Raw genomic sequence first — 20,165 nt, forward strand, 5'->3', positions numbered from 1 at the left:
ACGACAAACATGGACAGACTTCACAACAACTGAACTGCCTTTACACTTGACTTTCTGACCAAACAATCTGAATTTACAACCAATGTTTTTTTTCTCTATTCCCCTTAAGCATGGGACATACCTGGACACTCTTTACAGCACTGGTTTGGTTTAGTAATCGGCTCCAAACAGGTTACTGGAGGGCACACAACCTCCAAACACAACACATTCCCATTGAGGCAGTTGCAGCGTTTACAGGGGTCCGATGGAGGGAAGAAGGTTTTCCGGTTTTTGTACTCCAAGCCCTCAAACAAACAGTGATTGCAGACGGGACAGCAGGCGGTACTGGGGACTGGATGGGTGCACTGCATGGGACAAGGCTTCTGCCGGCAGGTCACCACCTCAGCCTGAGGACGGAAAAGCGAATAAGAGAACTAAATAGCAAACTGGAGCACGGCAGCTGGCCCAATAACCCCACTCTTCAGCTAATCCCCTCATGCATCATCTCTGCCTACACTTCTTGCTGGCTTGGTAAAGCAGCTAACACAATCAAAGACTCCACCCACCTTGGACATTCTTGCCTCTCCCTCTCTTATTGGACAGAAGGATCCATCCCTTTAGACCAGGGGTTCCCAACGTGGGGCCCACAGACCCCTCTGTTCATGGTAAGGTGCCTTGGCATTAAAAAGGTTGGGAACCCCTAGTTTAGACCAAATGACATAAGAGCAGAATCAGGCTGTTCAGCCCACGGAGGCTGCTCTGCCATTCCACCATGGTTGATTTGTTATCCCTCTCAACCCCATCCTGCTTCCTTCTCCCCATAACCTTTGACCCCTGACAAAGACCTTTAAGATGGTCTCTCCAACTCTTAGTAGTCCTTCCATACTTAAGCTTGCAAGCACTCCCTTCCCACAGCCATTTATCACTGTTCTTCCACAGCCTGCGATGCACCAGTGTGAGAAATAGAGCTTGGACCTCCAACGTTTATCATCTTTTAAAATGACGTCATTGAAGGAATGGAGAACAAGATGTACCGAGGTTTGGTGACAACATATAACTCCTTAGTTCAGAAGCTGTTGAGATAGTCAGTGATTGAGCAGGAAGTTGCTGATGGAATATTATATGGGGAATGATTGTATCTGCTTACAGACCTGAGAAGCCACTTTCAGGATGGAATATTCTCTGGAGTTTAGACAACCAAGAGGAGAGCTCAGCTGAATGTGTAACATACCTAAAGGACTTGGATGACAAGAGACTATTCCCTAGGGAAGCCTCTAACCGGAGGCTGCAGCTTCAGGCTAAAGGGTCAGTAGATGAGGACTAAGGGGAATATTCTTTAATAAAATGCTATGAATCTTTGGATTTCTCTTTTTCAGAAGCCATGTGTGCTTTGTTGAAGAGTTTCTTAACAGTGCAACCAATAGATCATGTGCCGGGAAGGGAATAAAAGTGAAGATGTGGAGATAATGTAGAAGTTGAGTCACAGACTTTCTTTGGATGATGGGCCATGAGGCACATTTCTTTCATTGTAGTCTTACTGTGTCAGTCACCATTTCCCATTCCCTCCTGTGCATTCTATAACACCACGAGCTCCATCCTCTTGATTAATTTCCTCCCACAACCCACGTACACCTCAGATGGGAAAGGAAGGTTAAGGGATGAGGACTTACCAGGCAAGTGCACTCTGAGCACTTCTCTGTGGGTGAGTTGAAGGTGACTCCACTCTCGTACACCTGACCCAGGTAGTGGCAGATCCCAGTACACTGTGGGCAGCATTCACCGTGAGGAGTCACTGGGTTCTGACATGTGATGGGCGGGCAGGGCACAGACCCACAAGTAACTGCTCCATTCTGGAATAAAGCACCGTACTGCCATAAACATGCTGAGCATTATTAACAGAGAAGCAAACACCGGAAAGTAAGAAGCTGGCTGTAGGGTCTCTTGTCTACAATAAGAACTAAAGACAGCTGTGCTAAAGGGCACAAATTACACCGTGGATGCTGGAATCTGAAACAAAAACAGAATTGCTGCAAGGTGCCAGCCAGCCAGGCTTAGGACATCTATTTCAAACAGTAACATAAAAAGGTAAAGTTCCTCCTTGTTTGGCCCACTGGGTGGCAACCTTGCCATTTCTTTCGTGGTTGTCTGTTTTACGGGTCTGAGTTGCTAACTCGATGCTCAATTGAGCATGGATGGAAGGTGTACAAGGACCCACTCAGATTGAACTTGCTCTGAGGTCCAGTGCGGATGCCACTACACTAGCAGCCAAACAGACATTTCCAACAGTCCATGCCATTAATTCAGGGGTAACCTACTGATCTGCGATTCAAGGGGACCATCCCTTGGGTATTAGACTGAGCTGGGACAGGTGAAGGACAGAGGCTTCTGAGAAACTCATCCTCAAGTATCTACACTTGTTACTCACTCAGATCAACCATAAACTTTACAAGCCTGGAAGGAGAATGGTCACAAGAAGGATGTCATTTCTGCATCCTGTTTCTATTGCATCTGTTCTGATAATGACACCCTACATAGCAGTATCCCATTGTCTTTGACCAGGGATTATTCAGAAGGCTTCTATGATCCCATTTCACTTTCCATACTTCTCCTCTCACTGCTTATCTTCATTCCCAGTTGTGTTCCCCTTATACTTACCCTGCTTCCTCTGTTTTGGAAGGTTTAGGTGGCTATACCCACCACCTAAAACTAAGCATACCCATTTTTCCCCTCCCAGCATTCCAAAGGGACAGGTCCCACCCCAACAACCCGGTCAACTCTACAATCATCTATAACATTCCCATCCTTTCTCATGACATTTACCAATCATATCCAGGAGATACAACCACACCCTCCCCCGCAATTTACTTCCTACCATCCTGTCATCCAGGTCACAAGCTCAAAATTCAACTTTTGTTGATGGTACTCGCTGTTCAGGATGCTATCTTCTTTATGTCAGAGATCAGTTATAGATCATGCTACTTTTTTACTGAATACATCTTTCAATATAAATTTGAGCTTTAGATATTTAAATGAATCTATCTGATTTCCATTCTAAACTCTCCATTCTCAATCTCTTACCCTGCTTCATTGCAGTTCAACATAATCTTTTGATTTAGCACAGAATAGCACTTTGTTCCAAAACTTTTACAATTGTAGAGCATAACTAGTTGCTCTCATCCTTTCCTCAACAGCTCTATTTAATTATTCTACTTCCATTTACACAACCTGAGCATACATTTAGTTTGAGTCCTGCTTGAATCATGAGCTGCCATTTATCATTAATCATTTAATCTCATCTTCTGAATTCCCCCCCCCCATTGAGATGTTGCTCGACTGAAAGATTTTGAAGCAGTTTCTGTTTTACTTATAACAGAATGGAAAGTGAATGTGAGAAAGGAATCCTGTCTCCTGTCACACATTTCAGTCTGGTTTATTGTGGTCAAATGCGCCAGATGCAAAAATAATGTATAAGTTGGAAAAAAATAAATCACTTTTCTGATAATATTTGTGATGAAACTTCTTCGATTTGAAGTGTTAAGTCTGTTTCCACAGATGCTGCCTGACCTGCTGAGTGTTCTCAGCATTTCCTGTTTCTGCCCAGATATTGTATTTCCCCAGCTAGTCAGAGTAATTGCATGGAAGTCGCAAACAAAACAGATTGAGGGTTGGCTGGTCCCACTGCGCACAACCACGCAGTGTTACTATTCCTTACCACACAGTTGCAGCGGTTACACTTGTTGTTTGGGTCTGGGAACGTTTCACTGTTTTTACAATCTCTCTCTTTGTACCGACAGCCCTCACACACTGGACAGCCACAGTGATTGATTGCAGGGTGGGGACACAGCACTTCCCTGCACTGTTTCGTGTCACAGATCACTTGTCCTTTCTAAAGCAAGGAGACAAAATAAAGATTATTGTACTATTCTCTGCCCAACCTATTACTTAATGCAGAGCACACTTCAGCCACCCAAGCACTCACTGCCTATCCAACCACTGCTGTCGTATCAGCCCAAGCATCACAGTGCACAGTCAAACAGAGTACCAATACCCCACTCAAATACAGCTCTAGCAGTCCACTCAACCATGATACAGTATAACTGTAATAATCTGGTATCCTATTGTTTAGAATCCCTATGATTCAGTGTCTGTCTCACCCATCTTGTGTCCTGCTTTTCCTTTAATTTTACCATGCTCTTTTTAACTTCATGGACACTTCTAACTTTGAGGACACCAGGGACTTGTATCCACACTTCCTTTAACTTCATGAGGGCTCTGGTTTGATGTTCCTTTTAGGATCTATTCTTCTCTTCAAAGTGAGAAAAGCCATGTTTTACATTCGGCTGGGAGAAGAGATGAACCTTCTTTTTAACATCTCTTTCCCAAGCTTCTTTTAAACTCATTAGACCTTCATTCTTCCACTACCTTTATAATTATTGGGTTCGCTGGAAAAAAAACAGTATACAACTTTGTAATGTCTTAAAACAAAGAGCAAGCTGAAAATGTGTTGGGGCATGAATAGAAGTAAAATACAACAATCCAAAATAATCTACTAGATCAGTCCCAAGGATACCAAGTACTTACTTGGGCACAGTGCCAAATGCCCTTTTGGCAACTTTTCTAGTGATCATTTTGAACATGTTATGAACAACTCAGTCAAATGTGATTCCAATTGCAAGTCAATTGAAGTATCAGTTACCCAGCCAATCATGGCACCAACATTCCCATCACTCGTGGTATCAACAGTCTCGTCAACCATGGTACCAGGTGCACAGATCCACTGTGGTACAGATGAATATAACGGATATGAAGAGCAGAGAACATCTCACTATTGCTCATCCCTCCTCATGAATCTCTGCCAGTTACTGAGATACAATAGAACAGATCATTTTGACTGATCTGGAAGTTCATCTTCAATAGTTCTACATGCAATGAATTTTTAAAAAAAATCTCTTGTCACTACTATTATATAGGGAACCAAGTCAATGAATTGGTCCTCAATAAAGATCTTACAAATGGAGAGGGTAGAAATACCAAAATCATGCTGTTGGATTTGGGAGATTATATTCTCTTCAGCAAATCATGAACATGGAGTTTTTTTTTTAAACACCTTCCTGTGAGAAGACATGAAGCCTCTGTTTAACATCTTGTCAAAAAGACAGGATGGAATGGCATTCTGTCACTACTGTAGCTTGGATGTCAGCCCACATTGGTAGGTTGGCCTTTGGGTGTGGCTTAGTCAAATTTCTAACTCAAGGACACATGTACTTTCCTCTCAGTCATGATAGGTACTGATTATTCATACGTGGTCCAACGATTAATGACATCAATGGCCTTGAATGACTTTACCAGTATAGACATCAGACCAGGAGAATCTTACCCAGCACCGGCACTCCTTACATTTCCCTTTGGGTGCAGGGAATGTTGCTCCTTCTGCATAATCTTCACCATGGAAATGACAACCTAAAAAAAAGACAGAGGAGGAGGCAACTAACAAATACCATCCGCTATTGTGTGAACCACAGTCAATTTTGAGAACTATCCCTTGTGAGGTGTCAGAGACCAGCTCCTTCTTCAGAAATGAACAGTAGTTTAATGGCCAGGACAGTCAGGACTGAGATGATGAGCAATATCTTCACTAGGAGGGTATGAATCTTTGGAATTCTCTGGCCCTGGAGGGAAAGGGGAATTCATTCAGACATTGCTTTTGAGCAGAGATCAACATTTTTCTTCTGGATATTAAAAAAAGTAAATGAATTTGCCAAGATAGACAATCAGCTGTAATGTTGTTGTACAGTGGAGCAGGTCTGAGGGGCCAAAGGGCTAATTCCTACTTCATCTGATGAAGCCCTTTGACCTGACTTGTGAACTTTACTTTCCACAGATGCTGTCCAACCTACTGAGTGCTTCCATGATCTTCTGTTTAAATTTCTGATTTCCAGCAGTCATGTTAAGTTTGAAGGTAAGGCAGTCGGGTTGCGACTGGGGTTCCCACTCACCGTCACACTGGGGGCAGTCACAGGGTCCAGCGATGGGATGGGAGCAGGGAGCTGGAGCACACAGCTTCCTCACACATTGCACTGAGCCCATCTGAAACACAACGTAGAGCAGAGCTTGAATAGACTGAGGGGTTTCTACTTTGCGGCTAGTAGATAAAGATGCAGCGAGAAAAGGGTGGGATTGTGAGGCTGGGGATTGAGGTTAAGGATATGGTGGTAGACGGTCAACTCTTTCCAACACAGGGAGAGGAGTGAGTGAATATTAATCCCCATCCATCCCATCTCTTCCACATCATGCTTCCAATACTCACCCGGCAGGTACACTGAGAGCATAAGTCACTTGGGTCCGCAAATGTCTGTCCATTGCCAATAGCAACACCAGCATAGTAACAGCCTGTGAATACCAGATTGATTGTGAATAATGCCATCTTCACACAATGGCAGAACTAATCACAAGTTTACAACAAATTTTACAAGTTTTAAACATTAAAATCAATTGATTCTATTATGGTTATTATTCTATTATGGATTTATTGAGTATGCCCACAAGAAAATGAATCTCTGAGTTGATTATGGTGACATATATACACTTTGATAATAAATTTACTTTGAACTTCGATGACACAAAGAGGCCACTTAGCTCAGATGGTTATGTTAATGGTCTATCTTCCAACCCAAAGTTTTCCTCCCCCATATTGATAAACCATTCCTCTTCTTACTCTTGTGCTTCATTAGCTTCCCATTGAGTGATGCCAGCTGATCCAGGCACATCCTGGGAATATGGATTCCATATTCTTTTCACTGAGAGTGTAAATATGTTTTTCTAATCACATTGCACCATCATGCCTCCCTATCTCCGCCTCCCTCTAGCTGTCAGTACTGGCGTCTCTCAGCCCTGAACCTCAGTACTCTTGCTGATGACTCTTCGTTGCTCTCCTTCCTGGACATTTCTGTGGCTTGTTCAGACTCTCTAAATTGTTCTTCTGTCTAGAAATAAGAATGGTATTTCTTAGCCCCTTTCCCTCTCCCAGTCTGGTACTGCATGTGTACACAGACCCTTTCTCTTGGGAGATACAGACAGAGTACTACAGCACATAAACCAGCCCTTTGGTCCACCTAGTTCGTGCTGACCCATTTCCCTGGCTAGTCCCATCTACTCGCATCCAGACCATGACCCTCTATTCCCTTCTCATCCATGTACCTATCCAAACTTCTCTTAAATGTTGCAATTGAACCTGCATCCACTACTTTGGCTGGCAGCTCGTTCCCCCTCAGGTTCCTCGTAAATACTTCACCAATAGTTGTGCACCCATGTCTCTCAGCCTCTCTCTTGCAGCTGACAAAGATGTGCCTTGGCCATTCTCCCTTTGGGCTGACTCTGATAAAGCAGTGTCTTTACCTTCACAGACAGGGCAGCACTGTGTGGGGAGGTTGATGGGATGGCTGCAACTGGGGCTGTAGCACGGTCTCTTCGAACAGCTGACAAACCCGTTCATACACTCACAGCGGGTGCAGGGGTCCAATGGCCCAGGGAACTCCTGGCCGTTCAGATACTCCACCCCCATATAATTACAGCCTGGAAAGTAGAAGGAGGCAAAGTCAGGAGGTACAAGAACCCAGGGAGAACTTCCCCTTAGCTGGTGAGCAGGAACTTTCCTCCAGAGGACACTAGCAATAATCAAACCCTCATCCAGAAAGTCTGCAGGAAATGCTCCCAAAATAGTCAAAGCCCACAAATTACACTGGACAACAAAGATTTTTCTTCCTGAATACTTGTGGGTGTTTCTTATGGATTTTGGGCAGATGATCATGAAAATCATTATGAAATTTCCCCATCTCACACCATTTTCGAATAATTCAAATCAGAATAACTGATGCCAAGGGAGGCATTTTTGTTTTGTCCACAAATCAGACAGGTCTTCAATGACAGGCAATTTGAAGAACTTCTAATGGGACTCGAGAAAATCGCAAGGAAAGCATTCAAGGATGTTGTTGAAAATTTTCTTGATGACTATACAACACCAAACTAAGTGCAGCTGGTTGACAACATGCTTCAAGCAAACAAAACCATGAAGTGCAACGTGTCACTAAAGGTTCATTTTCTGCATTCCCATTTAGACTTCTTCCTTGCAAATCTTGGCACTGTCAGTGATGAACATGGTGAAAGGTTTCACCAGGATATTGTGGTCATGGAGAAATGGTATCGGGACAACTGGAATCCATCAATGTTGGCTGATTATTGTTGGACATTTAAATGAGAAGCCTCAGACACCAAGTACAAATGAAAATCATCAACAAAAAATTTTTTAGGTTAGTTGAACTGTTCCAAAGTGTCAGCACCATTATACAATTAAGTGCATTATATTCAATAAAAGTAAATTTCTTGTTTCTCCAAATTCCTACGTGAGACAAGTAATCTGAAATTATATTTGTGTCCAGCTTCAAGTAGTCCATCAGAAACAAAAAATTCTGAGGAAGCAACACTTTCGAAAGAATTTGTTGTCCAGTATTATAACAAGGTATTCTGTGCAGACACTAGCCAATCAGAGTCACTGGTCAGTGCTGGTGCTTTCAAACATAGTTACCTCCTCCCACGCCTCTGTAAAACCCCATTGATAATACCCTCCCATATCATCAGTAAATACACCCTACCACAAAGGCAGAAGGAAATTCGTTGGAAACTTTTCCACAAAAATTATGGAAAACATCCCCAACAAATAATGAACAGCAGGAAAATATTTCCTCATAAGTTGGCAGGTGCTCCCAAGTCAGTGGAACATCTATCCCCAAGATCAGCCATAAGCCATCCTCTAAAATATTAAGTAGGAAATGACACACTTCCTACACCAATCATAATCAAATGAAAAAACACCAAACACTACAGAAATCCTACCCCAATTCCTCAGGAAACCCTCTCACAATCTGATGGAACCCCCTTTCACCTTGGTCATGCCTTGTTCTCATTGTTACTATCAGGAAGAAGGTACAGAAGCCTGAAAGCACAAACTCAATAATTTTGGAACAGCTTCTTCCCCTCTGCCATCTGATTTTTGAATGGACATTGTTCTTTCTTTCTCAATCTTTTTTATTAAGTTTTGAATAGATAAACATAACAATGATAATGATACAAAGATATCGGGATTACATTAATAACGGTTAACATATACAGAAATGGACTCCGAGTAACATGTGTAATCTAAGCCTCCCAATCTCTTAATAACTGAACATGAAAAAGATTAAAAAAAAATGTTATACAGAGAAAAAGTCTCCCTAAACTAAAAAAAAACTAAACGAAACAAAAGCTGGGCTGCCATGTTTCATCGGTTAAAATCATTATTTGTCTTTAACTCTGCTCCTCTATACATGAACAAAAAGTTATTGAGAAGGATTTGGAAAAAGTCAGCTTACATCATATGAAAATGTTGAATAAATGGCCTCCAAGTTTCTTCAAATTTAACCGAAGGGTCGATAGTGGCGCTCTTAATTTTTTCTAAGTTTAAACATGTTATAGTTTGGGAAAACCATTGAAATGTAGTAGGGGGATTAGAATTTTTCTTTTTAAATAACATGAATCTTCTGACTACTAATGTAACAAATACAATCAAACAGCAAGCTGAAGGGGATTATTGACTAGAGTTCATCACTGGTAATCCAACAATTGCAGTAAAAGGATGAGGTTGTAAATCAATACGCAAAGCTACTGAAATAATATCAAAAATGTCTTTCCAATATTTTTCCAAAAGAGGGCAAGACCAGAACATATGTGTCAAGGAAGCTACCTCAGAATTACATCTGTTACAGACAGAATTTATATGGCAATAAAAACCAGTTAACTTATCCTTAGACATATGGGCCCTATGAACCACCTTAAATTGTATCAAAGCGTGTGTAGCACACATTGAAAAAGTGTTAACTAGTTGGAGAATTTTCTCCCATTTCTCTATAGGTAAAGATACCTGAAGTTCTCTTTCCCATTCATTCTTAATTTTATCAGATGTACCTAGACGTATTTTCGTAATCAGATCATAAATAGTTGCTATTAAACTCTTCTGATAGGGGTTTAAATCTACAATTTTTTCTGTAATTTCAGTTTGATGTGATATTGGCAAAGTAGGCAAAATAATATTCAAAAAGTTTCTAATCTGTAAATATCTGAAAAAATGTGATCTAGGCAAATTATATTTATTAGACAACTGTTCAAAAGACATGAGGCAGCTATCCTTGAATAAATCATGAAAACATGTTATTCTCTTCGTTTTCCATAAAAGAAAAGCTTGATCAGTTCCGGATGGTTGGAAGAAAAAAATCAGATATAATAGGACTTGATAGGATAAATTTATTCAATCCAAAAAATTTACGAAATTGAAACCTATGTTTAGTTATTGCATTAGTCATTTGCTTATTCAGTTTAGTAAGTGCAAAGGGAGGCAAGGCCCCTAAAATAGAAGCCAATGAGAACCCCTGTACAGACTCACACTCCAGGTTCACCCATCGTAGACACTGAATTTCATCCAGATCTTGTGTCTAGAACGTTAAATATCGAATATTAATTGCCCAATAGGATCTTAAGTTCGGCATTGCCAAACCGCCATCCTTTTATGATTTCTGTAAATATTTCTTACTTAACCTAGGATTTTTATTCTGCCATATATTTGAAGAAATTTTAGAATCAATAATATCAAAAAAGGATTTAGAAATGAAAATTGATACTGCCTGAAATCGATACAGAAATTTACGTGAAATAATCATCTTAAGACCATTAATTCTACCAGTCACTGATAAGGACAATGGGGACCATTTAGTAAGCAGTTGCTTAACATGATCAATTAAGGGTAAAAAGTTAACTTTAAATAGATCCTTATGCTTCTTAGTAATCTTAACACCCAAATAAGTAATCAGTAACCAGTCTGAATAGTGATTGTCTATAGATTGGAACTTGCATATTTCATTGGAAAAGCTCACTCTTATTAAGATTCAATTTATAACTAGAAAAACTACTAAACTGAGCAAGTAGTGATATTATTGCAGGGATGGATCTGAATGGACATTGAACCCATGAACACTACTACACTACTTTTTTAATTTCTATTTTTGCACTATTTAATATAACTAATAAATATTTATACTTACTGTAATTGACAGTTTTTTTTCAATTATTACGTACTGAATTGTACTGGTGCTATAAAATCAACAAATCTCACGACATATGCCAGCGATATTAAACCCAATCCTGATTCTGACAACCTGACAGGATATCCTGCCAATCTCTCCAAAACCAGCAGGAATTCTTTTTGAAACATTTGTGATGATGAGTGGTCAAAGTCTGACCCCTCAGCTATAAAATTAACCAATGGATCAGCAATGATTGGAGGTGAACAAAGAGGAATCTGAGCCGGAGTGTGTTCATACCGTCACAGGCTTTACAGCAGCGGCCCTGTGTAGGGAAGGGACACTCCAGCACAGGGCAGGGTCGCCTTTCACACAGTACGCTGCCCTCTCTGCATTCACAAACATTGCAGCTATCTGATACATCGGCGAATTCTTCTCCATTTGCGTATTCCTTTCCACCTAGCAGACAGCCTGAAGAAAGATGTTTTGGAAAATCATAATTTTGAGCTATCCATTACTCACCGGATATCTCATCCGCTGTGTTTATTAGGCCCCAATCCATAAACACAGCCGAACCCCACCAGCCACCCACATGCTTCTGTCACCACCTCATTCCAAACATATTCAATTTACCCAATATTCTGGGCCAAGACCCACCTCTCACGTCCAGGTTACCAACACCACACACACACACACACACACACACACACACACACACACACACACACACACACACACACACACACACACACACACACACACACACACACACACACACACACACACACACACACACACACACACACACACACACACACACACACACACACACACCTCAACAATCCCATCCCAACTTAGATTTTTCAGTTCCCAGTCTGCTCATGCCCCCCTCACCCACAGCCCCCGCTATCTCCTGTAAGCACGCCCGCTGCCCAGTATGCCCAATCACTCTCAGATCCTTCACAACTTGCTCCCTACCGTCGCAGGTGCGGCAGCAATCCTGCAGGATGGAGTGTGAACACTGCAGGGGGGCACACGGCTTCCTCTGACACGTGACCGTCCCGTTATTACACACACAGGAGCGGCATTTGTCCAGCGGCTCATAGAAATGCTGCATGTGTTTATAAAGGAGGCCTGAGTACTGACATTCAGCTGGTGGAGCTGGCCAAAGATAACAGAACGTTAACAGGATAATACGGATATACAACAAGTACACTGTGCAACACTGGTAACCTCTCACCCCAAGATCAACATCAGTATATCCCACAGACCTGACTGGAACTGGCAAACCCTCAATGCAATGCTAAAATATTCCCCGTCACTCCCCATAACACGAATATATTCCCCGTCACTCCCCACAACACAGATATATTCCACATCGTCACAACACTGATATATTCCACGTTGTCAGTACGAAACTGAATAGTCCACATGGTCAGTACAACACTGATATAGTCCAGTTTGTCAGTACGACACTGATATATTTTCCATCATCATTCTAGCACTGTCATATCCTATGATATTATAATAACCCACTCTTATACGCTATGCTCCTCCGTTCAACTTTCTGAAATATCCCATGGCTTCATTATAATTTATGTTATACCCCATCACCCTAAATGTAATTCTCGTATAGGTACCACACCTTTCACTGTAACCCACTGAAGCACCATGGCCCTTTATGATACCATGGAATGTACTGATGTCACATTATAAACCCATAAGACTATAGGACATAGGGACAGAATTAGGCCACGTAGCCCATTGAGTCTGCTCCACAATCTATCATGGCTGATCCATTTCCCATTCAACCCCATTCTCCTGCCTTCTCCCTGTGACCTTTCATGCCTTGACTAATCAAGAGTCTATCAACCTCCATCTTAAATACACCCAGTGACCTGGCCTCCAAAGCTGCCTGTGGCAACAAATTCCACAGAATCCCCACCCTCTGGCTAAAGAAATCCCTCTTCGTTTCCATTCTAAAGTGATGTCCTTCTATTCTAAGGCTGTGCTCTCTGGTACTGGACTCCCCCACTATAGGAAACATCCTCTCCACACCCATCCTATCTAGGCCCTTCAACATTTGTTAGGTTTCAATGAAATACCCCCCCCCACCCCCCATTCTTCTAAATTCCTGCAAGTAAAGACCCAGAGCCATCAAACATTCTTCATATGATAAGCCTTTCATTGCTGGAATCATTCTTGTGAACCTCCTCTGAACCCTTTCCTAGAAAGGATGTAGCACATTCTTTTTTATATAAGGAGCCCAAGACTGTTCACAATACTCCAAGTGAAGCCTTACCCGTGCTTCATAAAGCCTCAACATTAGATCCTTGTTTTTATATTCCAGTCCTCTCAATATGAATGTAAACATTGCATTTGCCTTCCTCACCACCAACTCAACCTGAAAATTAATCTTTAGGGAATCCTGGACAAGGACTCTCAAGTTCCTTTTCACCTCAGATTTTTAAATTTTCTCTCCATAAAGAAAACAGTCTATGCTTTCATTCCCTCTACCAAAGTGCATGACCATACACTTCCCAGCGCTGTATTCCATTTGCCACATTTCTGCCCATTTTCCTAAACTGTTCAAGGCCTTCTGCAGCCTCCCTGTTTCCTCAACACTACCTGCACCTCCACCTATCTTTGTATTGTCCACAAAGTTGGCTACAAAGCCATCAATTCCATCATCCAAATCATTGACATACAACGTAAAAAGAAGCAGTCCCAACACCGACCCCTGCAGAACACCATTGGTCACTGGCAGCCAACCTCAAAATATTCCCTTTATTTCCACACTTTGCCTCCTGCCAATCAGCCAATACTTGAACCATGCTGGTATCTTTCCTGTAATACCATGGGCCTATATCTTGTTGTATACCCATGGTGCAGGAATACAAGTCCTCTGAATGCTCCTCTGTGCAACCCTCGGACACACTCCAAATCAGGAGCCACTCTAGCTGACATTTCCATATGCTCATCCTCACCTGGACATTGGAGACAGCAGCTTCCAGGCTGGAGGAATGGGTCATTGCATGAGAGAGGAGGACACCTCCTCGACAGACATTGCACATTTCCATTCTACAAGGAGATAACATGTTACACAGGGAAAGACAAATATTGAAAACATGATGTTACAGGATGAGTATTCTCAGAGTAATCGTAGAAATGTGGCTTTGGCACTATGGCCTCTGACTACAGAGTTCAAAGACTGGGAGCTTCAGGGAATAACAGTCTTAGGTTCAACTGTTTAATTCTTAACCACACAATTTTAAATTTATTTAATAAACAAGTATCCTTCCAGGTAACTGGGTAACAATCTGGAGCAGATTAACTGAAGACTGATGATGCACTCTGTTATCTAGGAATATAAAACTGTCCAAGCCAAGAGCCACAGACTGTTTGTAAAAGAGAGTCCACATTCTGTGTACTTTGATGAGTAAGGCAGTTCGGTAACAGGATTAAACAAATTGATTAAAATTACATAAATAATTTAAAACAGACAGAATAGGGCAGTTGATACGCTGCAGGTTTTGGAAACCATTGGGATCCACAGTGACCACATGTAAGATCCTGATGGTGCAATATATCAGAAAGGAGGAAAGTTACCTGGATACTTTATTCCAGGTGAAAGTCACACGATTTGAACTAAGTGCTTAAAAATTGGTCAAGAGGCCATGACTTTGAATGCCTCATCTATGGGGTCTGAGAAGAGGCACTGCAGGAGTCATAGACATGCAGCGACCACAAGGAGAACAAGAAACCAGGCCACTCTACTGAGTACCAATGAGTCTGTGGAAGAGAAATGGAACATGATAGTGATGGACTTTGGAGGACATTTGTGTTATTTGTATCAGGAGCATGAATCTCAGATCTGTGGTGCTGGCCCAGGCTAGGGTTAAGGACATCTCCGTGGGGCTAGAGGAGATCTTGCAGTGGGAAGGGATAAGATATAGTGGCTCTAGAACATGCGAGAACCAGCAATATTGATAAAACCTCTAAAAAGAGAGTTTCTCCAATGAAGAATATGAGCATCAAGTGCCCAAGCTAAAAAAACAATCTCAACGACGATAATCCTTGGATTATTAACCAAGCGACAAGCAAATTGGCATAAGTAGTCTAAAATCAGAATGACTGGTTCAGAGATTGGTGTGGGAGAAATTCAGAATTCAGCAAAGGAAGGTTTGGCCATTAAAAAAGAAAAGGCTAGCAAAATGGAAATGCAGATATAAAAATGGAAAAGATTAGCAGAGTTAATGGGTCCAATATAGACTGAGACTGAAGGAATCAGTGGGGGGGGGAGGTATGCGAAATAACAGAGAAATTAAACAAATATTGTATGTCAGCTTTTGTGGAATACATGATGTTTACAGGTTCTGACTGAATGAGGAGCTCAGAGAAATTAATATTCATAAATTTATTCATAAAAATCATGGGGGCCAAGATAAATACCGACCTGATGACCTGCCTCTTACAGTTTAGAAAGGAGCTTTGTATGAGTGGACACGATAAACTGCAGATTCTGGAATCTGGAGCAACAAACCGTTTGCTGGAGGAACTCAGTGGGTTGAGCAGCATCTGTGGGAGGAAAGGAATTGTCAACTTGCTGGGTCGAAACCCTTCACCATGACCTGAGACGTCGACCCATTGGGTTCCTCCAGCAGACTGTCTGTTGTTTTTGTGTAACGTATCCAAGTTTGCTAAAGACACAGACAGATGTAGTGAAGGGTAGGAGCTGGATGCAGAGTGACCTCCAAGGGACACCGACAGGCTAGACGAACGCAAGGACATTGCAGATGAAATTAAATTGGTAAAATATGTACAACGTAGCTGCTTTGGTAGAGCAGCTAGAGAAACAGAGTATTCTTAAAATATCGGGAGGTTGTGTATCCATGAGCATCTGGACACTGTGTACGTAGAAGGGATTAATTAGGCATTTAATCACTAGTTTAGCATAATATTGTGGGCCAAAGGTTCTATGTTTTACTAGAGGGCGGAGATTTAATATGGGGGGTGGTGATGTTCAATGGACATGTACAAGTCAAGTTTTTTATTACACAGAATGATGGGTGCCTGGAAATGTGCTGTCAGCGGTGTTAGTAGAGGCAAATACGAAGGAGGCATTTGAAAGGCTCTTAGACAGGCACATGAATGTGCAGAGAACGGAGCATGCGGAGTATTGCATGTTGATCTGCTTTCTCCCTGCGCGAAGAGGTACAGGAAGGGAATACAGAAAAGCTCAGAGGATTAGTTTCTGGAATGGCAGGCTCGTCCTACAAGAAAAAATTGAGGTTGGGCCTATCTTCTCTGGGACTTAGGTTCAATGAGAAGTGATCTCTTTGAAAGATATAGAATTCTTATGGGGTTTAACAGTCCGATTTTTCCATGGTTTGACTGTCTAGGACCAAAAATCAGTCTTGAGGGGTAGACTACTCAGGTCAAAAGTGAAGAATTTCTTCAACTGGAGGGTTGTGAGTCTTTGGAAGTCACTGAGTCTATTTGAAACAATTTGTAGATTTTTAAATATGAGAATTGGGGGGGTTACGGGGGCATATTATGAGGTTAATGCAGGAAAATGACACTGACAGATGGCCTTGTTAGATGGTACAGTAGGCACAAGGGCTTAAATGGCCTACTCTTGCTTCCAGTTCTCATGTTGCTGTGTGTGAAACAGACAAACAAATATATCCTGAAGGAAAAGAAGGAACTTCAGATAGTAAGGAACTGGAAATAGTGGAAGGGGGTGAAACAGGGGTAAGACCAGTGATACACTGTAGGTGGATGGAGAGATAGTAAGTGATTACAAGGTGAAGGGAGAGTCTGCAAGGAAATGGAGACGAAGGGAGAGTCTGCGAGGAAACGGAGACGAAGGGAGAGTCTGCGAGGAAATGGAGACGAAGGGAGAGTCTGCGAGGAAATGGAGACGAAGGGAGAGTCTGTGAGGAAACGGAGACGAAGGGAGAGTCTGCGAGGAAACGGAGACGAAGGGAGAGTCTGCGAGGAAACGGAGACGAAGGGAGAGTCTGCGAGGAAACGGAGACGAATGGAGAGTCTGCGAGGAAACGGAGACGAAGGAGAGTCTGCGAGGAAACGGAGACGAAGGGAAAGTCTGTGAGGAAACGGAGACGAAGGGAGAGTCTGTGAGGAAACGGAGACGAAGGGAGAAATAAAAAAGCAGGTAGAGGTGGTGGGAGGCAGCCTGGAGGAATGGAGGAGGAAGAGAGACAGTGAGAGACTGGAGGAAGGAGGGATAGGCAGTCTTTTTCATATCTACTCAAGCTAACTCAAATCTGCCTCTTTACCTTTGAAAAGCTTGTCTCAATACTCACAATGCAATGACACTCCTTGCATTTGTTAGTTGGGTGTGGAAAGTTGGCACCATTAGGATATTCCTTACCAGCATACTGACAACCTGTAGAGAAATAGAAAGAGACAGAGAGAGACAAAGAGAGACAGAGGACAGCTCAAAACATTCTCTGCACTTTCTCTGGGAATGCTCAGACAGGCTGCATGGCTGCAGCTACAACGGCAGGGGCTTCGTTCCTTTGCAATCTGGACACCGTACGGTCTCTGCTCGCCCCTCCCAGCCTTTACTCCATGCAGGTAGCCCGCTGCACATCTGCTGTTCCTCTCTCTCTTTCTGCTTTACCCCGCGATCCCATTCCCTCATCCCAATCTTCTTGCCCCCACATCTGACCCTGATCTGCTTTCGCCCCACCTCCACAGTAGATTCAACATCACCATCCCCAACACGCCCTCCCACCAACTCACCCCTCGTCACCCACCAGCCGGTCTGTGTCATTACCGTTACAGTTGTTTTGACAGCAGGTCCCGGAGAGTGGATAGGAGCAGAGGGCGCTAATACAATCCCTCTCCGTACAGATCACTTGGCCGTTTAAACAGGCACATTCCTGGCAAGAGTTCTCAGGGTTTGGGAACCGCTGGCCATCTACTAATACTCGATTCTCAAGCACACAGTCTGCAAACAGAAACAAAGCATATCACAAATGTTCTTTCCTCCAGTTCTCTTTTAATGGCTGCTCACAGTCTTGCATCTTCGCCACTCCAATACTGCAGTTGTACTGGGGAATAAATGCAATGTGGAGACCCCAGGTGTGTCAGTACCTGTGGATCAGGTCACAGGGAGATTCAGTAACTGTGGCGTTATGGACCAGTGTGTCAGTGTCTGTCGAACAGGGCTGCAGTGAGAACCAGCCCCTCTGGAGTTGAGTGTCAGTGACGCTGTGAAATGTGCCTGGGTACTTGGGTGACGTATTGCAGAGTGTGTCAGTACCTTCAATTGTATCTGAGTAAGAGTCAGTACCTTTTTTATTTAGGGATACAACACGGTAAACAGGCCCTTCCAGCCCAACAAAATCACAGCTTCCAGTTGGACCCATGTGTACAATGTCCTGTGTATGTTACTAAAAAGGGCTTCTTTGGTTTGTTACGAGTAGGAATGTTTCTTTGTCTGTTAAATGTTTCTCTCGCCGTTGTTTCGCTTTAGAATGGCTGATATGGTAATTGTATTCATTTGTTAATCAATGGGGAATGTTACTGTATTTTGTGAGGCTGGGAACTTGGGGGAGGGGTTGCGCGGGCTTGAGGGTGAAGGGAGTCGGGAGGGAGACGCCGAGGAAGGAGGACATGCGCTCGGAAGACCACTGGGGAGTCCGAGGTGGAAGACGTGGAAGTCGGGAGGGCAAGCGACGAGGAGTCGAATGGTTCGCTGGTTGAGCTCCAACGAGTGCACTAAACTGACTGAACTTAGATAAGTTGGCGCCTTTTGTTTTTTTCTTGTATATATATATATATTGTATTGCCTAATACTCTTTTAATTTTAGTAAACTCTTTAAAATGTATTTCATACCGGTATTTGTTGTGGGTTTGATACTGTGGGTTTGATAAACGCGATTCTCACAGCACCTGCGTGTACGGGAGGTGGGTTGGTGTGTGGCTGGATCTCCTTTTCCCCTAGACATATACCAGCCTGTTGGGTAAGTGTTACACATGTGACCAATTAACCTGCAACCTGCATCTTTGGAATGGGGGCAGAAACCGGAGCACCCACACCAGGAGAATGTACAAACTTTTTACAGACAGCAGCAGAGTCGAACCCGGGTCACTGGCGCAGTAACAGCATTACTGCTGTTACCATACTGACCCACTTTGTTCATCGGGTCACTTTGCAGAAGGTAAATCCAAGTATCAAGGGACTAAATACAACTTCCAGCTCCTTTAGAAGTGTCCAAATTCTTACAACTTGTAATTCTCTGCGAGACATCTTGCTGTTGACTATCGCCTCAAGTGGGATCAATGACTGGAAATGACACCCAGTCATTGAGTACTTGACTGAAATAATGGAGATGTTATCGTGTCACCTTGACTTCATGCCTCGACCAATGGCGAGAGCTGCAAATGCACCATGAGCCAGAGCCTACTATCTATTTCCTCCACTGACGCTGGGCCTCAGATACTAACATCTGATCTTACCGGGGCACTTGGCGCAGCACTGCCCTGGCTTCCTCTCCGGCCTGTTGCAGGTAACTGGGGGACAATCTGTCAGGACACAGTGTACCGTACCGGCCTGTCAGGAGGGAAATCATTGGATCAGACGCTTGTTCAGAAATGCACCCTTCATTCAAGGCAAGGCACTTTTCAAACAGAAGATAGTTCAAAGTGCTTTACACAAAACAAGATATAAAAATCAAACATCAAATTTCAGACAATATATGAGAGAATAAAATCACACATACAAAAGATTAAAAAAGGAATGAAAGCTACAGCGAAAAGACTTTTAAAAAAAGCTTAAAATTGGAGCGGATTTCAGATCATCTGGAAGGTTATTCTAGATATGTGGAGCATTGTAACTAAAAGCTGCTTCACCATGTTTAGTTTTGACACTGGTGACAGTAAGCAGACCTGCCCCAGATGAACTGAGGTTCATAATGCAGCAAGAGATTGGAGATGTATTTTGGCCCGAGACCATTCTGTGCTTTATAACCCAGTAGTACTATTAAGTCAATTCTCTGATAAACAGGAAGCCAGTTTAGCAATCTAAGAACTGGAGTGATATGTTCT

At 42.7% G+C, this 20,165-nt stretch overlaps 1 protein-coding gene across 1 annotated transcript in view; it reads right to left on the minus strand.

Annotated features, from left to right (window-relative positions):
• The window catches only part of kcp (kielin cysteine rich BMP regulator), a 127,630-nt gene that overhangs the window by 25,521 nt on the left and 81,944 nt on the right, over nucleotides 1-20,165 (minus strand). Inside the window, exons 27-39 of the mRNA XM_073066735.1 lie at nucleotides 19,578-19,671; nucleotides 17,890-18,063; nucleotides 17,414-17,496; nucleotides 14,072-14,165; nucleotides 12,063-12,245; nucleotides 11,385-11,555; nucleotides 7,375-7,551; nucleotides 6,287-6,369; nucleotides 5,976-6,066; nucleotides 5,357-5,439; nucleotides 3,692-3,865; nucleotides 1,650-1,829; nucleotides 122-386 (exon numbers count right to left, since the gene is read on the minus strand). Coding sequence (XP_072922836.1) covers nucleotides 122-386; nucleotides 1,650-1,829; nucleotides 3,692-3,865; nucleotides 5,357-5,439; nucleotides 5,976-6,066; nucleotides 6,287-6,369; nucleotides 7,375-7,551; nucleotides 11,385-11,555; nucleotides 12,063-12,245; nucleotides 14,072-14,165; nucleotides 17,414-17,496; nucleotides 17,890-18,063; nucleotides 19,578-19,671 — 1,852 coding nt within the window. The remainder of the gene's footprint in view (nucleotides 1-121; nucleotides 387-1,649; nucleotides 1,830-3,691; nucleotides 3,866-5,356; nucleotides 5,440-5,975; nucleotides 6,067-6,286; nucleotides 6,370-7,374; nucleotides 7,552-11,384; nucleotides 11,556-12,062; nucleotides 12,246-14,071; nucleotides 14,166-17,413; nucleotides 17,497-17,889; nucleotides 18,064-19,577; nucleotides 19,672-20,165) is intronic.

This window comes from Hemitrygon akajei, chromosome 14 (genome assembly GCF_048418815.1).
Source record: "Hemitrygon akajei chromosome 14, sHemAka1.3, whole genome shotgun sequence".
In the NCBI taxonomy this organism is placed as follows: Eukaryota; Metazoa; Chordata; class Chondrichthyes; order Myliobatiformes; family Dasyatidae; genus Hemitrygon; species Hemitrygon akajei.